The sequence below is a fragment of the Cervus canadensis genome, chromosome 21, assembly GCF_019320065.1.
Source record: "Cervus canadensis isolate Bull #8, Minnesota chromosome 21, ASM1932006v1, whole genome shotgun sequence".
Classification (NCBI taxonomy): domain Eukaryota; kingdom Metazoa; phylum Chordata; class Mammalia; order Artiodactyla; family Cervidae; genus Cervus; species Cervus canadensis.
In genome coordinates, this window is record NC_057406.1 from 51,772,086 (window position 1) to 51,798,105 (window position 26,020).

At 40.7% G+C, this 26,020-nt stretch overlaps 1 protein-coding gene across 3 annotated transcripts in view; it reads left to right on the plus strand.

The window, feature by feature from the left end:
• Window positions 1-26,020, plus strand: part of TXNRD1 (thioredoxin reductase 1) — a 59,598-nt gene that overhangs the window by 27,860 nt on the left and 5,718 nt on the right. For all 3 annotated transcript variants that reach the window (XM_043440147.1, XM_043440148.1, XM_043440149.1), the window contains 9 exons: window positions 5,915-6,057; window positions 6,441-6,556; window positions 7,952-8,177; window positions 9,832-9,924; window positions 10,492-10,568; window positions 12,017-12,173; window positions 18,760-18,867; window positions 20,536-20,631; window positions 24,398-24,532. In XM_043440147.1, the coding sequence (XP_043296082.1) occupies window positions 5,915-6,057; window positions 6,441-6,556; window positions 7,952-8,177; window positions 9,832-9,924; window positions 10,492-10,568; window positions 12,017-12,173; window positions 18,760-18,867; window positions 20,536-20,631; window positions 24,398-24,532 (1,151 nt within the window). The remainder of the gene's footprint in view (window positions 1-5,914; window positions 6,058-6,440; window positions 6,557-7,951; window positions 8,178-9,831; window positions 9,925-10,491; window positions 10,569-12,016; window positions 12,174-18,759; window positions 18,868-20,535; window positions 20,632-24,397; window positions 24,533-26,020) is intronic.

Genomic DNA, 26,020 nt, shown 5'->3' on the forward strand with positions numbered 1-26,020 from the left:
TCTGCCTGCAATGCAGGAGACCTGGGTTTGATCCCTGGGTTGGGAAGATCCCCTGGAGGAGAGCATGGCAACCCACTCTGGTATTCTTGCCTGGAGAATCCCGATGGACAGAGGAGCCTGGCAGGCTACAGTCCATGGGGTCACAAAGAGTCGGACATAACTGAGCAACTCAGCACAGCACAGAATTTAGATTGAAGTCTCTCTGACCTCAAAACACATGGGATTTACACAAGTGGTCTTCCTTCAGCCCTCGTGGCTTCAGTGGCAACTCCTCTAGGGGACCAGGGTTTTGGGAGCTGTTGTAGAAGCTAGTACTCTCAGAGCTTTTGACCTCGGTCTGTGTGTACCTCTCCTCACCATTCTCTCCCCAAAAGGGGCAAGTTCTGTGTGCAGTCTGCAGGCCACACTTGAATTTCCCTTCTGGGTCTTCGGGAGAAAAACCCAAGAACCACTCATTTTACTTGCTAACCACTTTCATAAGATCTGAACCACCCCTGTCCTTTCACACATACTCTTTACGAGTATTCTCAGGGAGACTTCATTCCCTGGGGCCCCCAGGGGTAAGATCCTTTCTTCACCTCACTGAAGTATAGGTTAGAGTAGAGAGATGTGGGTGGTAATTCTGACTTTGCTGTTTACTGCCTGTGTGGTAAGGATTAAATACAGTTGAGTTCAGTCGCCCAGTTGTGTCCGACTCTTTGTGACCCCATGGACTGCAGCACACCAGGCCTCCCTGTCCGTCACCAACTCCCGGAGTTTACTCAAACTCGTGTCCATTGAGTCGGTGATGCCATCCAACCATCTCACCCTCTGTCATCCCCTTCCCCTTCTGCCTTCAATCTTTCCCAGCATCAGGGTCTTTTCCAATGAGTCGGTTCTTCACATCAGGTGGCCAAAGTATTGGAGTTTCAGCTTCAGCATCAGTCCTTCCAATGAATATTCAGGACTGACTTCCCTCAGGATGGGCTGGTTTGACCTCCTTGCAGTCCAAGGGACTCTCAAGAGTTTTCTCCAATACCACAGTTCAAAAGCATCAATTCTTCGGCGCTCAGCTTTCTTTATAGACCAACTCTCACATCCATACATGACCACTGGAAAAACCATAGCTTTGACTAGATGGACCTTTGTTGGCAAAGTAATGTCTCTGCTTTTTAATATGCTGTCTAGGTTGGTCATAGCTTTTCTTCCAAGGATCAAGCGTCTTTTAATTTCATGACTGCAGTCATCATCTGCAGTGATTTTGGAGCCCCCCCCAAATAAAGTCTCACTGTTTCCATTGTTTCCCCATCTATTTGCCATGAAGTGATGGGACCAGATGCCGTGATCTTAATTTTCTGAATGTTGAGTTTTAAGCCAACTTTTTCACTCTCCTCTTTCACTTTCATCAAGAGGCTTTTTAGTTCCTCTTCACTTTCTGCCATAAGGGTGGTGTCATCTGCATATCTGAGGTTATTGATATTTCTCCCAGCAATCTTGATTCTAGCTTGTGCTTCTTCCAGCCCAGTGTTTCTCATGATGTGCTCTGCATAGAAGTTGAATAAGCAGGGTGACAATATACAGCCTTAACATACTCCTTTCCCTATTTGGAACCAGTCTGTTGTTCCGTATCAGTTCTAACTGTTGCTTCCTGACCTGCATACCGATTTCTCAAGAGGCAATCAGGTGGTCTGGTATTCCCATCTCTTTTAAGAATTTTCTAGAGTTTGTTGTGGTCCACACAGTCAAAGGCTTTTTAGATACAATTGTGTGATTAAAATACCTGCCAGCCTTAGTTTCAGTCCCTCCCTCCTGGACTTGGTTCTTCTAATTTTTCCCTTCAGAGTGTCAGCCAGTTGGCGTAGACTCTGCCCAGCACTTTTCTTGGTTCTTTGTTTGATGGGTTGTAGGGAAACATCTATGGATATTTAGGAATTTGTATGTTTGAACCAATTTATTTCCCTCAAAGAGAAGGACATGTAACAAGAATACTAATCTGAAAAAATCTAGAGTGTGTTGGAAAATGTATGGTTGTTCCAAGCAAAATTTGATTTATGCTGGTAATATAATTTCCATATAGTGTCTTCTTCATAGTGAATGTCAGTGGCCCTTAAATTTCAATAATAGTTCTGGGGAGCTACAACTCATGATCATTGAAATGTTGTTAATTCATATAAGGTCTCATACTTAAATTGGTATGTAGTTCATGTTAGCTTTAAACTGTCAACTCAAGAAAAATGAAGTAGGTGGAACAGAATAGCTTAGTTTGGTAAGAAAGGTAGGAACGGACATGTAACAGGTCTTTAGAATCTTTAAGAGATAAGTATAGGCGTCTGCAGAATAAATTTTAATAACAGGGTCAGCAAAGTATAATTCTAGTAAGTTCAGTAATCAAGTGGGTGATGAAATATAACTTGATGAATTGACAGATCTTCTTTCCAGCAAAAGAATATGTTTATAGTGGTCATATAACAATAATAAGAACTGGTTTTACTTATTTACCCTGACTTTATTTCTAAATTATGTAAGAAACTAATAAATGCAGAGATGAGGTGAGAAAGCAGCCACTACCCGTGTCCTGCAGCTCTGCACGGTAAAATCAGCAGGAGCTCTCTGAATTTTAAAACGTAAACCAACTCAAAAGTTATCTTACTTGTGTATCTCTAGAGAAGTTATGTATTCAACTAGTTTAACTGTTTTAGCTCTTTCGTGTTCCTTCCCCTTTTCCAGATTTTAGGATAGAAATATATATCTTCGTATTTTTATACCTTACACCTCTTGTGTATCTATGTCAGGGACAGTGATCCCAAAGTCTCTGACGGGAGATGTGCCCTCTGTTTAAATCCCTTCCCTTTTCCTAAGTGGAAGCGTGGTGGCTTCTTTATTGTTGTCTCATTACTCCTTGTGCCTTCTGAAGCAAGCTTTGGCCTCCCTGTGGGGACCAGAGCTGGGTGCTGTGGGAGTGACTGGCCTGGCCTGCCGGGATCCACCACCCAGGAAGCAGTCATCGCCTCCCTTCTTTTTGTGCTCAAGTGTTGGTGGTGAAGGATACAGTGGACTTAGACAAACATTTTATCATTAGATCTTTGAGGAAGAACGAAACTTGGAGGTATATTTTTCCAATCAGAAGCCCCTAGAGGCTGCTGCTCCGGGTTCCCAGGAGATGAAGCAGGCGTGAATGCTTATTGTGCATTTTTCAGATAGAAACACATCTAATCTCATGGCCTTGAGCAAAGAACAGTGCTTCTGTTTTCTTGGAAGACTGTCTTCTCTGACACTGCAAATAGCTTTCAGTGTGGTGAGGGAGGAAAGGCCCTTTGGACCCGGACCAGGCAGTACAGCTGAATCTGCCTGGTGATGGGGTGGGAGGCGGGGGGAGGGGGGGTGACATGTCCAGGACTCAACCTGCGATCTGCTCTTCTCCTGAAAGCTCCAAGATGAGACTGTGATAAGAAAAAAACTACGTGAGCTCAGTTATGTAAACTGGAGGAGAAGTGGTCCTTTCTGGAAGATTTACTGGCTTCGTATTTTTTTCAGATATATGTTTGAATTCTCTTGTGCTCAAGAATTAAAATGTACCTTTTAAAAAATTGAGCATTTGTGAAGTTTTAGGATCCCATTGTCCTTAGAGAGAAAGCACAATTATTGGTTTGCAGTTGGGGGCTTGCAGAGTTTCTGGATGCATGTATTCTCCTACCATACTCAGCTGACGGTTCACAAACAGTGTGTCTGCGCTGCTGTGAGTTCCCGTGTAGCTCTGGGCAGGTCATCCATCCATCCTTCATTTCCCTGTGTATATACTGGAAGGAATTTGTGCCCCTTCAGGGTATTTGAGGTATAAGTGAGCAGGTGCAGTGAAGATGAAAGGATGCTAGTAGCTCTGTTAGTCTGGATGCTGATGTTGAACCTAGGGGTGTATGGGAGTGGGGGGCGGTTCAGGAGCATGAGAGAATTGGCTTAAGACCCAGTTGCCAGGGTGGGCATAAGGGTGCATCCATGTGAAAAACAGTCCTTGCCTAGGTAGCTGGAATCGACATTGCAGAGGCTCAGCATTAGGTTACAGCTGGTGGACCAGGCCAGTGGAATCAGGAATCCTGGGGGAGGTGCTGGGCTGGGCCAGTGGGTGGGCTGTGTAGGAACAGGAAGTGTCCAGGTGGTATAAGAATGCAGGGGATTTGGGGCATTACTGGAAAGCAGGGCAGCCCTGGAGAACTGGGGTTCAGGGTATGTAACCACCCACCGTCCAACAGGGATCCAGTTACCACCAGCGGCATGTAAAGTAGGAATTTGGATTTTGTGAGACCGAAACTCAGTTCTCAGAGTGAAATGCAAGACCAGGACCATAGGAGCAGCTAGATTATCTTGATGCTGAATCCCAAAGTAGTGGGCTGCAGCTTTTTTCATTTCTTCTGCCTGAGCATAACCACACTAGAGATTGGTGCCTGCCTACTGTACCTGAGGATGAAGAGACTTTGGTAGAGAAAAAGGGATTTGAGGAGTTTGGAAATCACATGGGGCCTAACAGTTACAAAGCTTGCCCGTAACAATAGAATTAGTGTTGAATTAGGTCTAATCATTGAATTTCTGTCATTGAAGTAATTTTTTTTGTACAGTTACTTAGTCCCAACTGTGTCTTCTTTTCGAATATGTTATCTCTTATAGGATTGGCAGAGCAGAATCCACTTAGTACTTCTACCACTGTAAAATTTCAGAGTTCATCCTGCCTTTGATCTTGTTCCTCCCTGGGGGTGTTATTGGCACGCTGTGCTGGACAGCTCCTAGTTGTAAGGAACCGAGGTGGAGGATCTTTAGCATCACTGGACCTCCCTGCACCAGTCAGTTCAGTCTCTCATGTCCGACTCTTTGAGACCCCATGGACTGCACCACGCCAGGCTTCTCTGTCCATCACCAACTCCCGGAGCTTGCTCAGACTCATGGCCATCGAGTTGGTGATGCCATCCAACCATCTCATCCTCTGTCATCCCCTTCTCCTTCTGCCTTCAATCATTTCCAGCATCAGGGTCTTTTCCAAGGAGTTAGTTCTTTGCCTCAGGTGGCCAAAGTATTGGAGTTTCAGCTTCAGCATCAGTCCTTCCAATGAATATTCAGGACTGACTTCCTTTAGGATTGACTGCTTGGATCTCCTTGCAGTCCAAGGGACTGTCAAGAGTGTTCTCCAACACCACAGTTCAAAAGCATCAATTCTTTGGTGCTCAGCTTTCTTTATAGTCCAGCTCTCACATCCATACATGACTACCGGAAAAACCATAGCTTTGACTAGATGGACCTTTGTTGGCAAAATAATGTCTCTGCTTTTTAATATGCTCTCTAGGTTGGCCATGGCTTTTCTTCCAAGGATCAAGTGTCTTTTAATTTCATGACTGCAGTCACCATCTGCATTGATTTTGGAGCACCCAAAAATAAAGTCTGCCACTTTTCCATTGTTTCCCCATCTATTTGCCATGAAGTGATGGGACCAGATGCCATGATCTTAGTTTTCTGAATGTTGAGTTTTAAGCCAACTGTTTCACTCTCCTCTTTCACTTTCATCAAGAGGCTCTTTAGTTCTTCTTCGCTTTGTGCTATAAGGGTTGTGTCATCTGCATATCTGAGGTTATTGTTATTTCTCCCGGCAATCTTGATTCCTACTTGTATCAGAGTGACAACCAAAACCACTACCAATAAAACCACCACTGATAAAACCACATCTGGGATTTGCTTAAAATATTCTAGTTAAAAAGAAGACGTGTTATGTAATAAGATTGATTAAATGTTGGTAGTTGTTAAATTGTTTGATAGTTTTCTAAAGGGAAAAAGTACTTGAAAAGGTTGTTTATGTGCTTGAAGTGAAGGACTTGCTATTTCAGACCAGTTCCTGGGAACTGATGCTTGTCAGGCAGTTGAGAAGCTGAGCATGGTGTCCGTCTTTCTCGTGCAGTTAAACATGACTGGGAGAGAATGACAGAGGCGGTCCAGAACCACATTGGCTCTCTCAACTGGGGCTACCGCGTGGCTCTGCGGGAGAAGAAGGTCACCTACGAGAATGCGTACGGGGAGTTTGTGGGGCCTCACAGGATTAAGGTAAGCGTGTGACTGCCTCAAGATTTTTTGGTTTCGTATCTTTAAGCTTTTGTTGGGGGAGGAAAAGTGAAGGTGACTATCCTAATAAAAACATTAGTGACCCAGACTGTCCAGTTGGGTGATTTTGCGGTCACTTCTTAGGGGCTTTCTCTTGTGGTGTAGTGAAGGATAAGAGGACTGGGTTTGGGGCCGGATTATCAGGATTCGAGTCTTGGCTTTGTGTCTGCTTCCTAGCGTTGTGTCCTTGAGCAACCTCTCACTGCATTAGCAAATTTTTATGAAGATCAAATTGGTCACTGTAGTAAACAGCTTTTTTAATTACAATGTCGACAATTCTAAAGGATAATAACTTATTTAAAATTGACATACTGATTCCTTTGTAGGCAACAAATAACAAAGGCAAAGAGAAGATTTACTCAGCAGAGAGATTTCTCATTGCCACTGGTGAAAGGCCGCGTTATTTGGGTATCCCCGGTGACAAAGAATACTGTATCAGCAGGTAAGGACAAATTGGGGGAGAAAAGAGGATTTCTGCTTTTTCTTTTTTCTCCAAATCTATTTAATCCTTTTCCTAGAACTTAAGTTTTTCACCATATTTTTGCTCAAAGGAACGGGGAATTAGGAAAAAGAGAAAGGAAAAAAATTTTAAACCAGAGAACATTAAAAAAATTCAGGATTATAAACATTGGTCATCTTATCACCCAGAGTTAATATCTCTACTCATATGTAGATTATGCTTACAATATTTATATTTCAAATTTATATGTATGTGAGTATGTCTTATAAATGTATACTATGTAAAATCCAGATGGATATTTACAGATATTTTGGAAAATAATTGATACGTATATCTGTACCTTTTTTTTTTTTTTTTTTGCAAAATTAGGATTACATATCCCCCTTTATTTAGATACTATACGACTTGGAGGATAACAGGCCATTTAGGTTTCCCAACCCTAGTTTTTCTTTACTCTTTGCCATTTGAATGGGTGCAGCGTCAGTGCAGAGGGACCTTCTGAAATCAGTGAGTCAGGCAGGGATTTGCAGTGTGGCTTATTTTTGCCCATCAAGTGGAAATACTGGTGACGTTTTATTGCTCAGGAGTTTTGAATTATGAAGTTATTAAGATAGTCTCCTTGGGTGCTCTTTGCCCAGGAGTTTCTTGTTTTCTGATTATGTTGTAACTACTTATTTTTAGGCTTTTTTCCTTTGTAATATGAGTTTATCCTGTGAACCTTTGCCCGGAGGCAGCTCAGTTGGCATCTTTCATTTTCACTGTCTTAGGTGAACCTCCTTGTCACATTTTAAGAAACTCGTCTACCAACAATACTTTTAGGATCTCCTATGTCTGATGTCCTCACTCTACTAGAAGATTTTGTCAGGCTTTACTTTGAATGGTTTTCTTATTACAGAACCCACACGTTGACGGCTTTTCTCCACCTCTCTCCCCACCCTTGGCGATTGGTGTGGTGGTTGAGGAGAAAACACAGGTTTTCCACCTCAGAGAGAGCTGGAGTGGTGGGACGAGGGTGGGGGTTTGGGTTTGCACATGTGCGATTTTAAACACGTAAGTGGAGAATTACTCCAAATAGTACTAAATAAACTTGTTTGACCGGGAGCTGGACTAGTGTCAGAGTTGCTGTGGTTTGCTGTGCTCACCCGTGGAAGCTCAAGCTGCTCCCACAGCAGTTGAGTGGTGAGAAAGGAGAGTGTCTAAGACCTTGCAAAAATTTCTCAGATATTATGTGTGTAGTTAACTGGGATGGTTTTAATCCTAAAAGTGTCTTGTTCTTAAGAAAGTAAAAATACCTACTTTAATTTGAGTCATTATACGCATATGGACATTTTTCTGTTCTTTTCTTCCTTTAAAAAATTTTTTTCTTTTTTTTTTCAGTGATGATCTTTTCTCTCTACCTTATTGCCCGGGTAAGACCCTGGTGGTCGGCGCATCTTATGTTGCTTTGGAATGTGCTGGATTTCTTGCTGGTATTGGTTTAGACGTCACTGTTATGGTACGGTCCATTCTCCTAAGAGGATTTGACCAGGACATGGCCAACAAAATTGGTGAACATATGCAAGAACATGGTATCAAGTTCATAAGACAGTTTGTACCAATAAAAGTAAGTGGGGTTGCCTGGAGGTTTGTTGATTCTATACTCACATTAAAAGGTGAGAGAGAGTTGGGGTGGGTGAGGGAAGAAGCCTCCTTGCAGCATTATGAACCACTGGGGATACTGTCGTTCCTCAACTGTGTGATTTAGGTGTGTAAACTATTTCTACCTGAATAGGTCCAACCACCTAAATAGCTTTGTTCTTATTTGCAGATTAATGATTTCCTTCCCCTTTCAACTTTACCACCTTTTATTCTCTTCTGTTGAAATGCTTTGCTTTATGTGTTCCATTATTTTATTATCTTTGACCTGTTATCCTACATACCAGTGATTTAAATAAGAGTTTGAGACTAGACTGATTTTTTTTTCTTTCTTTCAAAGACGTTTCTCCTTAGTATACAGTATAGTCCACAGATGCACTGTGTTATTCTGGCTTCCCTGGAAATGATTATCTAATTTTGTTATGTCGGCTGGCCTTGTTTTGCTCATTTAATCTTCTTTTCATTTCTTTTGAAAATGCTGAATAATATACCAAATTATATTTGGTACTTGTTAACCACAAATGTTCTGATACACAAGAGTGACAGAATCGATCACTTGACATATCTCTAACAGATTCCTTTAGGGCAAGTAAGGATGAAACTATATTGTTTAAATTAAGGAATTTTAGTTGTAATATTGTTTAAATTAAGGAATTTTAGCTATTGTTTTTAAAATTGCTTAATGGGCTAGTAACTTGGGTTTTTTTTGTGGGAATGTGAATCTCTTGAATGTTGGTAAATAACAGTATATAAGTGTGGGGATTAGAAAGACACGAGTTCAAATCCTGTTCTGCCAGTCTCTTGCCATGTGACTCTGGGAGAATGACCGCTCCAAGCCTCACTTTCTTTTGTGAAATGATCATGATAACATCCATCTCACAGTTCTCATGAGGATTCCACTAGCATTAGGACTGTGATTAGAAGAAACAGCAGTGTATATATGCTGTTCTTATAAAAAGTAGCATCTTCCTTTCTAGTCTCTGAACATTTTGGATGTTGTGGGCCCTTTGAGAACATGGCGGACTGTCCCTAGTGAAATAAGCCTGTGTCTGTGTACATACCATTCTGCTTGGTTTACCAGGGTGATATAAAGATTGTGAGCTTTCCTGGTGGCTCAGACAGTAAAGAATCTTCCTGCAATGCAAGAGACCCAGGTTCAATCCCTGGGTCAGGAAGATCCCCTGGAGAAGAGAATGGCTTCCCACTCCAGTATTCTGGAGAATTCCATGGACAGGGAAGCCTAGTAGGCTACAGTCCATGGGGTCGCAGAGAATCGGACATGACTAAGCAACTAACTTTTTCATTTTTTTCCCAGAGATTGTAGTGTGCTTTCTCTGACTTTTTTCTTCGCTGATTTGCTGTCTGAATTTTATTCTATTTGAAAATTATTTGAAGGAAAGCCCCTCTAACAAACAGTAAGCAATGAGAAAGAAGGGAATAAATAAAAGAATCTCATGTCGTCCTAAAGATGTTGATGTGAGGGAGATGGGACATAAAAGACCTTACAAGCCAGATTTTGTATTTTAACTTTGGGTTAACCAGCTAGAAGGAGAGGATAATTATCCACCTTGATGTTTATATGTGTCTTTATTGTGGAGTAAAACCTTGTATCGCTTTCACAGGTTGAACAAATTGAAGCAGGGACACCAGGCCGACTGAGAGTGGTAGCTAAGTCCACTAATAGTGACCAAACTATCGAAGAAGAGTATAATACGGTAAGGAATGGTCCTCAGTCATACTTCATTAGAAAGCAAATCATATGCTTATGCTATATTTGCTGGGTTGCTGTTTCTAAACTGTCGGTTCTGTTCCTATTCTAAGACACCTTTATTACTTATGATATTATAATTTGTTTTGGTACAGGGATGGATTTAAATTTTTTCTACTCTAACTTCAATATTATTTATCAAATGGTTATTGAAAAGTATTAGCTTGTTAAAATGAGCTAGAATTTCTCTGTCTCGTGTTCTTGTATTTCCCCAGCCCACCACTTTAAAAAAAACAACTTCAGTGGTAGGCTATGCTTTGTCTCTATACTTGGCTAAATTTACTAAGGAATTGTTAATTCCCTTTTTCTTAAGAAATGTGTATACTATATCATGTTTAGAAGATTTAATTTAAATGATTTTGATTTGTTTAAACTCTTGGCATTATTTTCTTAATAGAATATTTCTTTCCAGGTCTGGAAAATGAATCAGATTGGCTTAATGGAAAAAAATCTAATGAAATAACTCATGCAGAACCTTTTTATTAACAGTCAGTATATATTAATGATTTTTCAGGTATTGCTGGCAATAGGAAGAGATGCTTGCACGAGAAAAATTGGCTTAGAAAACGTGGGGGTAAAGATAAATGAAAAGTAAGAAAAAAATCTTTCTTATGTTTTATTAAATACTACTTCAGTGATTTATAAGGCTCCTTAGTAGTGGGGTTTTAGGTGTTCTGTTTGCTTGGGTTCTCTTTTGTTTGGCCATGCAGCACTTGGGATCTTAATTCCCTGACCAGGGGCTGAACCCTGGCTCCCTGAAGTGGAAGCACGGAGTCTTAACCACTGGCCCACCAGAGGAGTCCTTGGAGTTTTAGATTGTTAAAGTTAGTTTTTACCACAGTCGGAGCATTCCCTTTTTAAGCTTAGAGGACTCTTCATTCAGTGCTAATCACAGTCTTTCCTGTTTGTCTTTTTTTTTCTATCCCTTTTTCGAAATCTAAATGAGATTTCATTTTGTTTCTTTAATATGCATCTGTACAGCAAAAGATCCAGCTCCTCACTGGATTGCAGTTATGTGCTTTACAAGCTTCATTGAATATGCAGATTTGAACCAGGTTTAAAGCTACCAAGTCTTAGAATCACTAGAGTGGTCACTATGTTTCTAGTGCCAGCGGCAAACACGAAAACTTCGCTGTTTTATATATATTAGCTAAAATCCTTCGCACTGTGCCACTGCTCTGGGTGACTGGGGCTCTGTTTTCTGCTTCTAGAAGGGGCATGGGATATTTTCCTAGTACCACCTTTCCTACATCCATTTGAAAACAAGTGCTGTGAAAGGCTAGGTGCCTTGGAAGTTGAAAATAGAGAGTCCCCACTACCGCCCCCTACCTCCCTTCCCTCTTTCAGGAGGAACATTTATTCAGAAGAGATTTCTTAATCTTAATATGAGGATTTTTGTTTTGTTCTTTTCCCCCTTGGTTTGGAGAGACAAGGGAGTTAAGGAGGTCTGATAAGATTTAGCGGACCAAGTGTTCCATCACCTTGAAAACCTACTTGCCTTTGTGCACTTGGGGCCAAGGTTTAGACTTCATGTAGTGTTAATAGCTCACATTTACTCTGTGCTTACCAGGGTCCACAGACTGCTGTGCTGTGTTTTGTACACATTTCCCATTCAGTCCTTACAACCCCTTGAGGTAGATGATGGCATTTTTTACTTCTGTTATTCCCATTATCATCATCCCCATTGATAGGTGGAAAAATGAGGCTTAGAGATGTTAAATAGCCCTCCCAAGATCACAGAGGTAATAACTAACAGACCTAGTTACTGCAGTTCAGAATCCTCCTTGGTTCTTAACCACTGTGTTCTACTTTTCCTATTCCACAGTTTCCTAACAATTTTCTTATTCCTTTGATTTTCAAAATAGTTAGAACGTCTAAGCTTTTGGCTCCTCTGAGCTTTGTTTTTGTTGTTTTGGTAATACATTAGAACATTACCCTCAGCTAGACTCTCGATTTTGGTTCCTTTGGGAGAAAGGGGATTTTGTTGGACTTAATTAACAGTGGTAATGGATGGTGCTTTTAACTGAATGAATTTGCAGGACTGGAAAAATACCTGTCACAGAGGAAGAGCAGACCAACGTGCCGTACATCTATGCCATCGGTGACATTTTGGAGGGGAAGCTGGAGCTCACCCCCGTGGCCATCCAGGCAGGACGGCTGCTGGCCCAGAGGCTGTACGGTGGTTCCACTGTCAAGGTGAGTGGGGGCTGTCACCACTGAGACGCTGCTCTTGTGGTCCTCCTGCTGCTCTGGGTAAAGTGGCTGTGAAGTTTTCCAGGTCGTGAATAATTTAGTTATTTTGATGATGGCATCCCACATGTGCTTTAGTCTAACTGTTCCAGGGAAGACATTGTTACGACCTCTTTGCTTTTGTGGTTTATTATGGACGTTGTCACTCTCTGAACCAAACGAGGAGTAAGATGAGTTGGAGTAAGTCAAGTTTCAGCCCTGTTATATTCTGTAAATTCCTGATAGTTGCATCTTATATCCATTCATTATTACCAATTTGTGTACAAAGTTCTAAATCTGTTTATGGCACCTGACTAGGCTATAAAAGGATTTGAGGATGTAGGTAAATAATGTCAGTCTTCAGAGCTGTTTGAAGTGATATTCAGGCTTTATTCCCCCATCCTTTCTAAAAATAGATCTCCTGCTCTTGGAATGTTGAGAGTGTGTTATATTAATGTTCCAAAATGATTTTAAAAGTCAGTGTAGGAAATTAAAACTCTTATTTGTATCTTATGAGACTAGATGACAAGAAAAGAATAAATATGCTCAATTAATTTCTTAAGACATTTTTTAAAGAACAATTTTAGCTTCACAGCAAAATTTAGAGGAAGTTTGGTGGCTCAGCGGTAAAGAATCCTTCTGCAATACAGGAGATGTGGGCTCAGTCCCTGGGTCGAGAAGGTCTCCTGGAGAAGGAAATGGCAACCCACTCTAGTATTCTTGCCTGGAGAAGAAACCCATGGACAGAGGAGCCTTGTGGGCTGCAGTATATGGGGTGGGAAGAGTTGGACATAACTGAGTAACTCAACCACCACCACCGTAGAGATTTTCCTTATATCCCCTGCCCCTAATTATTATCAATGCTCCCTTCCTAATTATTTTTTTAAAAGGATTCTGGAAATTATTTTTTAAAAAAGGATGGTAAAGAATTTAGTCACTCCCCGTTTTCCTTGTGCATAAATCATCATGGGTTGATTTAGTTAGGTTATAGCAATGGTGCCTCAAAGAAAACTGCTAGTAAAATTTGTGACAAGCATTTTAAGTACATGTGGGTTAGTCTGGATTGTAGTGTAATAAATGTTAATATTTTGAGATTAACAAGGTTGAGGCTGCAGAGAGCTTTTAACACAACGTTGTTTGATCATGCAGGGAATACTAGTTGGTTCATATGACTATTTGGAATAAACTTAACTGCCTCTTTAAATGAATTTGTCTTTTATCCTTTTTGGAGTTTTTGAGTTTATGGTAAATCAAGAAAAGTAATTCACGAAAAAACACCCTGTATATTATCTATGGTGAAACAGGTCACCAGCCCAGGTGGGATGCATGAGACAAGTGCTCGAGCCTGGTGCACTGGGAAGACCCAGAGGAATCGGGTGGAGAGGGAGGGGGGATCGGGATGGGGAATACGTGTAAATCTATGGCTGATTCATGTCAGTGTATGACAAAACCCACTGAAAAAATAAATTAATTAATTAAAAAAAAAAAAAAAAGAAAGGTAATTCAGAAATATAATGAGATGCATTTAATTTTTTTTTTTGAACTTTTTATCTTTGTGATTTCCTAAAGTGGAAAGAAAAATATTTTTATACCAATAATCAGAGGGAAAATATGCAAAAAACTGCTAGTAAATAAGTGTGAAATTACTGTAGCACCAGTTTTCTTAAAAATCCAGTGAATCCACCTACTTTGGACATACCCTTCTTTGTGTGAGCAGAGTACTATATTCTAGCATCTCCCAGGTAGAGCAAATACTGTCTTAAAGTGTCTTTAGCTTTTATCAGCATCAGAATTAATGTAAATTGAAATTAAAGGACTCTTTTTTGTTGTTCCTTTTTCCCGCCCTGTTTTTTAGTCTAACTAATAGGACAGGTACTTTACTGAACAGGAAAATAAACAAGTGCTGCTAAGTCCCTGAGTTTGAAATCTCGTCAGTCTGTTTGTCAAGTATAGTAAACAAAACTGCAATACTAATAGATACCTAGGTTAATTGTATTTGGAGGAATTACACATTGTTTTGTTTAAGAACTGTGTAATCCTTTTAATTTTGCTCTGTGTGCATTAGTAGATCATTCCCATATGTCTGAGAACATTAGTGGATCCACATCCACATGCCTTCCTTCTGAAGGAGCAGCTAGCTATCTGTTGAAAACTTCAGCTTAACATAAACACCTGCCTAAATTAAATGTGTTGTGGGATTTTAAGAGAACCCAAATTGAATAATGGGTGTTTGTGTCTTCCTCCAAAATCGGTAACATATATGCATTGCCTTAGAAGAGAGTTTGGAGAGAAGAGGACCGAGAGCAGCTGTGTCTGTCCGTGCCTGGCGTGTGCTCAGCGCTGTGTGTGCACGCACCTAGCTCCACTGCAGGGCAGCTGTAGAGATGGATGACGTGTTACAGGGGGTTAGGTGACTGACCAAGGTCACAGTGCTTGGAGGCAGCCAAGGCCAAAAGCCAGTCCATATCTGATTTGTAGGCACTGCTGTCTTAACTGGGAAAATGCATCTCGTGAAGACGGCTCAAATGGTAAAGAATCTGCCTGCAATGCGGGAAACCAGGGTTTGATCCCTGGGTTGGGAAGATCCCCTGGAGAAGGGAACGGCAACTCACTATTGTATTCTTGCCTGGAGAAGTCTATGGACAGAGGATTCTGGCAGGCTACAGTCCATGGAGTCGTAAAGAGTTGGACACAACTAAGCAACTGACACAAAGACATAAGGAAGATTTGGGAAGTATCAATTATAAAAGGTGATGAGGGTAGAAAAGATGTCTCAAGACTTTAAAGACTACCACCAATACAGAGGTGCTTGTACTAAATGAAGTGGAAAATATACTGGAAAAGTTTAAATGAATCTTTTTAACAGTAGATTAAAGTCATTTTCAAAGCTGCTAAACATATTTGCCCTTAAATATTCTGTTATTTTGGGGAACATGAGGAAGGAGAAAAATATTTTTATCATTTCAAAGACAGAGAACAGATCTTAAAGCTGAGTCAACCTGCAGGTGATGGACATCCTAGTAAGGTCTTTAAAAAGCCAGATGACAAGACATATGTACCAGCTTTAAAAGATTGTAATGGGCACTCATTTGAAAAGACCCTGATGCTGAGAAAGATTGAAGGCAGGAGAAGGGGACAACAGAAGATGAGTTGGTTGGATGGCATCACTGACTCAATGGACATGAGTTTGAGTAAACTCTGCGAGTTGGTTATGGACAGGGAGGCCTGGCGTGCTGCGGTAAATGGGGTCGCAAAGAGTCGGACATGAATGAGCAACTGAACTGAACTGAATGGACACTCCAGCTGTTTTCTCCAGGGAGCAGTAGATTGTTTTCTCCAGGGAGCAGTAGATTTCTTGGATCTTTTTTTTAGAATTGCTCTCAAACAACTGAAATAATTTTATTGTTACTTAAAATGGCGCTTTGTAAGATAGCTCAATTTTACAGTAAATATAAAAATATTTTATGTCAGAACTACAGAGAAACCACAGTACACATCTTTGCAACTTGAGGATGAATTGTGTTCTAAAAGCTTATTAAATTGATTATCCAAATAGAAGTATTGAAAAAAAAGGCTATATTTCTCAGGCTAGGCCACAATAGTCAGTTAAGCCGATTGGAAACAGTTTTGGGACCAAGGAGAAAAAATATCTTTAATTTGGATCCAGGTTTCCATCTGATACATTATTTTCTGCCATCATTTAATGCACATCTGCTTAAGGTGAATTCATTGTGGGGTTTTTGGTTGTTGTTTTAGTTTATTATGCCTTCACTTTATACTTTTTGGAAGATATTTTTGCTGAATAGAGAATTCTAGATTTATAGTGTTTATTCAAGTATTTTAATAATTGGCCCATTGTCTTCTGGTTGCATAGGAGAATATGCTATCATTTTTATCTTTGTTCCTCTTAAGATTTTCCCTTTCACTGCTTTTTAGCAATTTGATTATTGCATACTTTGCCATGCTTTCCTTTATAATTATTCTGCTTATGGTGTGTCAAGATTTGGGGATTTGTCTGTTCATAGTTTTCATCAAATTTGGGAATTTTTTTAGCTGTGCAGTTAAGTTTTTGCTTTCCTCGTCTTTTGTCCCCCCTCCAAGCCTCGAGTTGGTTGACTGCTGGTTCACTTGATATTATCCCGTGGGTCTCATGCTCTCTTCATGTTTCCCCCTGTTTCTGTGCTTTATTTGCTCAGAGAGCCTATTGCAGTGTCTTCAAGTCCACTGATTTTTTCTTTTGTAGTCTTGGGATGTAAATCCCATTCTGTGTAATTTGCATTTCTAGTAGTTTCATCTCTACAAGTTACATTTTCCTTTTCTGTCCTCAGCAGACTGCATTTTTATCTACCTTCTTGAGCCTACAGAACACGTTTTTAATGACTCTTTTAATGTCCTCTGCTAATCCCATCATCTCTTTCACAGTGTCTATTTCTATTGATTAGTTTTATTCTTGATATTAGTTTGGATGGATGAAGACTTTGTACCCTTACACTGTTGGGTGCTGGGTTTTGTTGAATTCCTTTATATAGTGTTGGAGTTTGTTTTGGTGGCCTGTTAAGTTACACAGGAGTCATTTTATCCTTGTGTAACTTGCTTTTCAGCTTTTTTTGGATGTGTCAACGCTAACGTTTCATGTAGGCCTAGTTTAGTTTTACTGCTCAGTGGAGGCCCTTCCAAGGGATCGGTCCCGTCCCTCCTGCTGTGAACTCGTTCCCCACTCTGGCTTGTAAGAGCTCTGGTCATTTGGGGGTCACTGCTCCCTACTCTGGCTTGTAAGAGCTCTGGTCACTTGGGGGTCACTGCTTCCGGTGGCTCCTTCCTCACCCTGGGTGCTTTCCTCTGGCATCGATTCACAGATGAGTGCTCAGCCCAGACCTCAGGAGGCCCTCTCTGCGGTCTCGCTTTCTCTCTACGCAGCCCCACCCGCTGTGCTGTTCCGCCCTGCAGCTTCCGGCCACCTTGTCATCCCTCAGCCGGGATCTGTCGCTGTAACTCAGAAAGACCACTCTGCGCTCTCCTCCCCCTCCTCACCAAGCCCTGGAAACTGCTCTGGGCAGGAAACTCGCCTCATTTGTTGCCCTTCTCGTTTCCCTTCTCAACAGCAGCCATGAACCTATGGTCCAGTGTCTAAGAAGTGTTTCATATTTGTCTGTTTGTTTTTTTTTTTTAAGTTGTTTAAAGCAGGAAGTAAACCTGGTCCATTATGTGTGTAAGCAGAAGTCTGTCTTTACTTTTGGATCAGAATTCCAAGGATTTGTATTACCAAAAAAAGACTATATATTACTAATTCTAGAGGGAGCCACCTTTTAAAGAGTCCACCCTACTGTGTTAGAGTGAGAACTGTGTTGTTCATATTTTAAGTTCAGAATGATTTAACCTCTTTGTCCAAATGTGACTGGGTAGGTTTTTACTAACTGGCGTTTGCAAATGTATTTGGCATCTCCATAATTATGTTTTTCAAAATTCACATCAGCATATTAAAGCCTCTGAGAAATCTGATGGTTGAGAAACCTATTTGCTTAATACAGCATTTTACAAACACGCTTGACTTCAGAACCCTTTTGTCACCTATGACTATTGAAGTATGCTTTGGAAATACTGTCATAGTCATGAACTTTTTTTTTTAAATAATTGTGTTTACGTATTTATTTTTGACTGCTGGGTCTTTGTTACTCCACAGGCTTTTCTCTCGGTGCAGCCGGTGGGGGCTGCTGTCCAGTTGGCGGTGTGCAGGCTTCTCACTGTGATGGCTGCTCTTGAGCAGCAGAGGCTCCAGGGCACAAGGGCTTTGGTGGTCACGGCTCCCAGGCTCTAGAGCACAGGCTCAAAAGACGTGATGCATAGGCTTAGTTGCTCTGTGGCACGTGGAATCTTCCCGGATCAGGGATCGAACCTGTGTCTCTTGCATTGGTAGGCAGATTCTTTACCACTGAGCCGCCAGGGAAAAGCCCGTCATGAACGTCTTTTGTTCCTTGGTCTTCGTCACCATGTTAGTGGCTGTGTAAGATTGCATTGAGAATGTGTACTATAGAACCACTTTCTTACTTGGATCTTAAAGCCACTCTGATATTTCCACTATTGATGAGGACTGCGACATTGCTCAGTTAATTTATGTAGCTTTTTCTGTATATTAAATTATTATCATAGATTTCTAAAAGTGAGGTTATTGGGCCAAAAACTGTAAAATGTTTTTATGGCTCTTGATTTGTATTACCTAATTGATTTTCTAGTAAAGTCTGTTAACTTCTGCATTAGTAATAGACTTTCAACATCGGGTGCAATAGGATTGTTTTTGCTTTATTTAAGGGAGAGAAAGCATGTGCTTGTCAACACTAGTTGGTAGCTGGATGAGAAGTCGCACGAGTCTCTTATTATTCATGACTAGTCTTGACAGAATGTAAACCTCTGCTGAGATATTATCACATCAGTTAGTGGTTCTCAATACAGTAGGCTTTTATTAGTCTACTTTTCTCTCAATTTGAAGTTTTTTGAAATATATGTTCTTTTGAGTTATAATCTCCAATTATAACTCCCCTCCTTCATTTTGAAACAGTGTGACTATGAAAACGTTCCAACGACTGTTTTCACTCCTTTGGAATATGGGTCTTGTGGCCTTTCTGAAGAGAAAGCTGTGGAGAAATTTGGGGAAGAAAATATTGAGGTGAGTTTTACTCTTGACTACTACTGTTTTCCCCAAAATTTAAAATAATTTCTATCATAAAGAGAAGCTGAAAAATAGTACAAAGGTCTTTTGTATAGCCATTTTTCAGATTCATGTATTAGTAACATCTTGCTCATCTGTTTTATCCTCTTCATATTCTCTTTATCTCCGTGCATCTGTGCATTTCTTTTTTCTGAACCATTTGAGAGTAAGTTGAATGCCCCTTTACCCCTAAATGCTTTAATACTATGAACAAGGACATTTTCCTGTCTAAACGCACGGTGGTTACTACTTTGTAGACAGCTTACTGTTGATATAATATTGTTATCTGACCCACCTTCCGTTCATCAGTTTCATCAGTTGACCCAATAATTTTTTTTTTTCATTTATTTTTATTAGTTGGAGAAACAGTAATTCTTGGTTCTGTTTTTCAAAACCACTTTTACTGGTTTCTTTTTATTATTAATATGGTTAAAAATACAGGGGAAAAAACTAAAGAGTACCTACATTTCTACTGTTATATTAGCTTTTTTTTTCCCGTACCATTACCCTTTAATTTATAGCTAATGTTGCCAGTCACTTTTTATCCTATATATAGTCAAGGAAGGGATTCCCTTGTAGCTCAGTTGGTAAAGAATCTGCCTGCAGTACAGGAGACCCAGGTTCAATTCCTAGGCCGGGAAGATCCCCTGGAGAAGGAAATGGCAACCCACTCCAGTATTCTTGCCTGGGAAATCCCACGGAACAAGGAGCCTGGTGGGCTACAGTTTATGGGGTCACTAGAGTTGGACACAACTTAGCTACTAAACCACCACCAACGTCAAGGAAACTGCACATGAAGTAAACTACTTTTGTATACACAAATAATGCTACACAAAGGGTCTGCTGTTTTAAATCAGTTGGGAAAAAAAGTTTGCAGTAAAACCTAAAAGACCAGATTTGTGAATCAGAGTACATTTTGTAATATGAAAGTCTATTTTAAATTTCTCAACAACTTCTTTTACTCTCTATTTTAGTAATACATGTAACATTGATCTATCAGTAACACATTACTAGCATTTTTTTTCTGGTTATAAGAATAGTATACCCTCATAGGAAATTTTCAAAATATTAAAAAAGGAAATTTTAATTCATGAAAAGATAACTGCTATTAATATTTTTGCATATTCTAGTCTAAGTTTCTGTTTTATATATGTATAATTTTGTGTTGGTATACATAGCTTAATTTTTTTTTTAATCTTAATTTTTAAAGTGTGATTAAGTTACATGCAATTTTCTGTTGTACTTGACACAATTAGTGTTAGGTCACAAGCATTTCCCTCTAAAAGCACCATTTTACAAAATGACTTTTGCAATGTTTCCTTTCCTTTCAGGGGTGCTACTATACAGTAATTTTTAAAAGCCATTTTATTAGATTAATTTTTCACTATTATGAATAGAATGATGAACATCTTTGTTACTCATTGTTTCTCTGATTATTTTCTGAGGATATATTGCTATCAAAAAATAACTTCTGACCAGGTTCTTATGTGTTCCATGAATTTTTTTGTTTAATGAAAGTCTGATTATTAAATATTAAAGATCATCTACTGTCTTCACACCGCAAGTAGTGTTTGGCAGACATACTTCTTGAGACAATGGGTCTAAATTGTGCTTCTGTCTTCCTAGGTTTACCATAGTTACTTTTGGCCATTGGAATGGACGATTCCATCAAGAGATAACAACAAATGTTATGCAAAAGTAGTCTGCAATATCAAAGACAATGTAAGTGCTATTCATATTTACTCCTTTCTACTGATTTCATTCTATTTTTACTAGGCAGCTCTGTTTTGATCACATGATACACACATTGCATTCTTTTAGTATTTCACCTGTGAGTCTCCCTAGCTGTGTGGACGTTACCCTAGGGCGAGGCCCGTGATGACACGGCCTGACTCCCCTCTGCATGAATGTGTTGTGGGCAGGCAGTCAGGACCAGTGAAGCCATTGACTATCTAAAAATAATGAGAGAACAAGAAAGGAGTAACCCAAGTTTGTATCCTAAGCAGCCAGCACTAATGAGAAAGCCGGAATGGGGGAGCTCTTAATTGGGTTCTGATTTAAGATTTCATTGCTTGCTGCTTCGTGTAACAACTAGTAACAGAGACCTAAGGATAAACGCTGTGACCTTACAGGCTTTGTTTCCTAACCTACAAAGTGATGAAGTCATTGGTTTCAGACTTTTCTGACTACTGCCCCCATCTTCTGTAATGTCATCCAGGACAAGTGTGTGTCTGTGCACGTGCTCTGTAAGTGTCCCGTGTGTGTGACGAGAACTCAGGATTTACTCTCTTAACAACTTTCATATCTAACTGTCAGCAGGGTTAGTTACATTTATCCTGCTATACATTACACCGCTGGGGCTTCCCAGGTGGCTCAGTGGTAAAGAATCTGTTTGCCATTGCAGGAGATGTGAGTTTGATTCCTGGGTCGGGAAGATTCCCTGGAGAAAGAAATGGCAACCCGCTCCAGTATTCTTGCCTGGGAAATCCCATGGGTGGAGGAGCCTGGTGGGCTGCAGTCCACGGAGTGGCAAGAGTCAGACACGACTGAGCACACATGCATACACGTTATACCCCGAGTGCTTATTTAGTCTTAAAATTGGGATTTTGTACCTTTTGACTAACTTGATCCACTTCTCCCTTCCCGCATCCCCTATCTCTGGTAACCACAAATCTGATCTCTTTTCGTGAGCTTGTTTTCAAAGTATTAATGACTTACAGCACTGTGTTATTTCCTGGTGTAGAACATAAAGGTTTGATGATTTGATATTTCTGTACATTTCAGATGATCACCATGATAACTCTAGTTACCATCTGTCACCATTCAAATTTATTACATCATTACTGTGCTCCCCACACTGTACTTGACTGTATGGTGACTTATTTATTTTGTAGCTGGAAGTCTGTACCTTTTGGTCTCCCTTACCTTTGTGGGTTGAATCTTAATGAGCATTGGTATATTTTTAACTTAGTTGAGATCTTACTTTTTCAAAAAGTATCCCCAGTAGAAATATAAACAACTAAAAGAATCCATATGTTAAAAGCCTAATGAATTCATTTTTTTCATTTTGGGATTTGAGTATGATTAAGTGATGTATTGGTTTAGTAACTACTGCTCTACACAGTAACCCAGTTGCAGATTGCTTTTTTGTAGAGCCCAGGGTTCTAGAAAAACCTGGATTCCCTACAAAAAAGGTCATCAATAGATGCATTTAATAAATGGACATGCTAGGATTACCTCAGCAAGCTATACAGAATTGACATAGAGAACAGTTTTATGTAGAGTTTTGTCCTTTTAGACATAGTTTTAATAGTCATTTGTATGAGTATGCATTAGATACCATGCTACTACAGACGAAAGGAGAGAATGTCAGACATTCACGCTGGCAGTCTGATGTCTAGTAGGAGATGCTTCATTTGCATACAGCAGTCAGTGAAACCTCAAAAATTTCCTTTCTGTCAAGCCAATCTATTTTAGCTGTACCCAGTTCTCTGGTTCTTTTTTCTTTTACTGCTGTGTCATTTGTTCAAATGGCATTTTTTTATATAATATGAAAAATAACTTACACTACCAGTGAAAACTCATTTTAATTAAAATAACTGAGGATGGTATTGTTGTTGGATGGTATTGCTGTCAATTATTTTCATAAACAAAGACAGTATTACAAGAGATGAATACTTGTCATTGCTCTTTTGTCATAAGCCATCTTATATAAAAGCTTGCTTCTGGTTTTTGACCATCCTTGGGGCAGGTTATATTCATTTTGAGTTCGGTCACTTCAGAGTGACTGAATGTGCTTGGTTTTAAATAGTACTTGCTTGCTAGGCTTTTATTCTTTTTGTATGCTATGCTTTTTATACACAGTATGTTTGAAATTTGCAGAAAGGAATAAGGCAAGTACCTACTGCAGACTCTGACTGTTAACATGTTGGTGTACTTGCCCAAAACTTCTCTTATGAGAGAGAGACATTTACGTCATAGAGGCAGTTTATAATGTGTATGTGCTCAGTCGTGTCCTACTCTTCGCGACCCCATGGACTATAGCCTGCCAGGCTCCTCTGTCCTTGGAATTTTTCAGGCAAGAATACTGGAGTGGGTTGCCATTTCCTCCTCCAGGGGATCTTCCCCACCCAGGGGTCAAACTCTGATCTCCTGCCTTGGCAGGCAGATTCTTTACCCCTGAGCCACTGGGGAAGCTCGCAGTTTATAATAGGCTATATTTACTTATTGAATATGTAAAATGTGCTAGCCATTGCTTAATCATCTTCAAGTACTAACTTATTTAATCCTTGTATAATCCTGTGAGGTACTGTGCTATTGTTATCCCCATTTTATAGGTAAGGAAGCTGAAGTGTGGAAGTTAATTGTGCTAGGAGCTGAAATTCAGTCCAAGGCAACTAGAATCCTTGCTGTTACCTCCAGCCTAGTCGTCTTTCACATTCCTTCTTGGTCCTCCACCCCATTCCTTCCCTGCCCCAGAGGCCACACTCTCAAGTTGGGCTATCTCACTGTTCACACTTTTATATATTTGCTGCCTATTATGTCCCGTAAACATCATACATCATGGTTTAAAGAAAGGTGGTATCCTCAGCTAAATAGAATCCTGTACCTTTTCCTTTTTAATCTTGCTTTTTGAGATCTATCCATATTATTGCATTTAAATCTAGTTTATTTTAAGAGCCAGTGTATTTTGTGCTTTATTTATCCATATGCACAACTCCTGATTGCCAAAATGAATAAAGCAAGAGTCTAACATAAGTGGATTACATACAGAAGGCCCTTCCTGACTGTTTTCAGGGAGCCACTGAACATCAGATAAGGCTCTCTGCCTCATTGCCTGACCTGCCTCGTCTGTTACAAGAGGGTTGGATTGGATGGGCCAGCCCAGAGCTCGGAAAGTCTGCACAGTAGAATGCAACAGGTTTCCCTGCTCTTGGCAGGGGAAGCCTGAGTTTGGATTTAGCATTTATCCAAAATGATTCCCACATAGGTATTTCAGAATTGCCAGATTTTTCTCTTGCTTTCAAAAATGTTTTCACATTTGGAAGGCTCTCAGGTTCTTCTGTCTACGCCCCAAACTTCAGTTTAAATGGTTTTTTAATTTGAATGGCTGCTCTTAAATGTTTCAGCTACCACAGGTAGTTTACCTGGAGCTTTGAGATAACCGGATAGAGATGAGGGCACCACTGAACAGCCCTTTGAAAACACTTTCCAGAACATTTTGGTGCTTACGGGATTGCACACACTTCTGCTTTTCCAAGGTGTTTTTCCTCATCATCACCTGTGGCTGGTTCTTTCTCTTCCTTCTTGCTTAATGTGACCACAGTTCTGTATTAGCCCGTGTTGCAGTACCTCAGCCTACACAGTTTTCAGCAGCAAGCATCAGTATCTCTGAATGGGTTTTTTTTTTTTAGATTAGACTGGAAAAATATTCCAGGCTGTTAAGGAGGGAAAATTCTACATAATTGTCTCACTTTTTGTATCTTAGGAACGTGTTGTGGGCTTCCACGTACTGGGTCCAAATGCTGGAGAAGTGACCCAGGGCTTCGCAGCGGCGCTCAAATGTGGGCTGACCAAAGACCAGCTGGACAGCACCATTGGAATCCACCCCGTTTGCGCAGAGGTGCGTCTCCACACTTTCAGTTAAGGCTAGATAGTGCCTGTCTGTGTGTGCTCAGTCGCGTCTGACTCTTTGTGACCCCCATGGGCTGCAGCCCACCAGGCTTCTCTGACAATGGGATCCTCCGGGCAGGAATACTGCAGTGGGTTACCATTTCCTACTCGAGGGGATCTTCCCGATCCAGGGATTGAACCCGAGCCTCTTGTGTCTCCTCCACTGGCAGGTGGATTCTTAACCACTGCAGCACCTGGGAAGCCCACTAGATAGCACTGTCGTGCTGCTGAGCAGTAAAAACGGTGAGAGGGATTTATACGGGTGTGCTAAAGATCGTTTATTTATCATGTGTCATAAATCATTTGCATGGCAGTCAGCTGATGATGACATTCATACTCAAAAAGAGCACCAGTCCTGTTGTCCCTGAGCTCCCTGGGGCCAGTGACGTTGTCCCCTTGTTAGCTTTCAGCGTCAGAGAGTGAAGGTGAAAGTGAAGCTTGTGAAGGATGAAGCAGATGACAGTAGGACTGGGATTCCCCTGTGGGGCCTCTGGGTGTCCCTGTTTCTCCGCGCCTGTCAGTGCTCATCCGCCAGCCACTCACGCACTGTGCTACTGCTGGGTAGGCTTGTAGGCCAGAGACATGTCTACACTGGAGAACCTGGAGTCATCCAGAGGCTTAGGTACCGAGCTGAGAATGCAGCCTGGAAGAATGTTCTCGTTTCCTTTTGCTCTGTCTTTTCCCTGAGTGTCTTCCTCTATACTAATATGCACCTGTTTAGTGACCAGGGCATGATTCACAGAAAACTTTATATATGTTGTTTTGTTTTGTTTTTGAAAATTTGTTTTTGTGAAGTAAAACTGAATTTCAAAAATGATACATAAAAATTGACAACAGAATAGATTTTAAAAAGCTCTTGAAGATTGTGCAGTGTATGTTTTATTCAGTGTCAGGAGTAAGACCGTCTAGGGAAGGAGAGGAACCAGTTAGTTTCATTCTTTTTCAAAAACAGCGTGTTAGTTTCTTGGGGCTGACATTACACACTGTTGCAGCTTAGGCGTTTGGGAACAACAGAAATGTCTTCTCTAAGAGTGCTGGAGGCCAGGGTCTGAAAGCAGGGCCGCGCTCCCTCCAGGGCCTCTGGAGACGAGGCCTGCCTTGCCTTTACAGACCCTGCGGTTGCCGGCAAGTTCTGACTTTGCTCAGTTTGTAGACATATTGCTCCAGCCTCTGCCTCTGGCTTCATGTGGCCTTGCCTGCTGTGTGTCTGGGTCCAGATTCCCCTTCTACTGTCAGGTCATGGGTTAGGGCCCCGCTGATCCAGCATGGTTTCATTTTCACTTGGTTACATCTGCGAAGACCCTGTTTCCAACCAAGGTCATGACGTTCACCGGTTCTGGGGCCTGGGACTTGAGCTTCTCTTTCTGGAGGACTTTATTCAACCCACGACGGTGGGTGTGGTTAAAAGTCTAGGATAGTTTAAAACAAGTCATGCTCA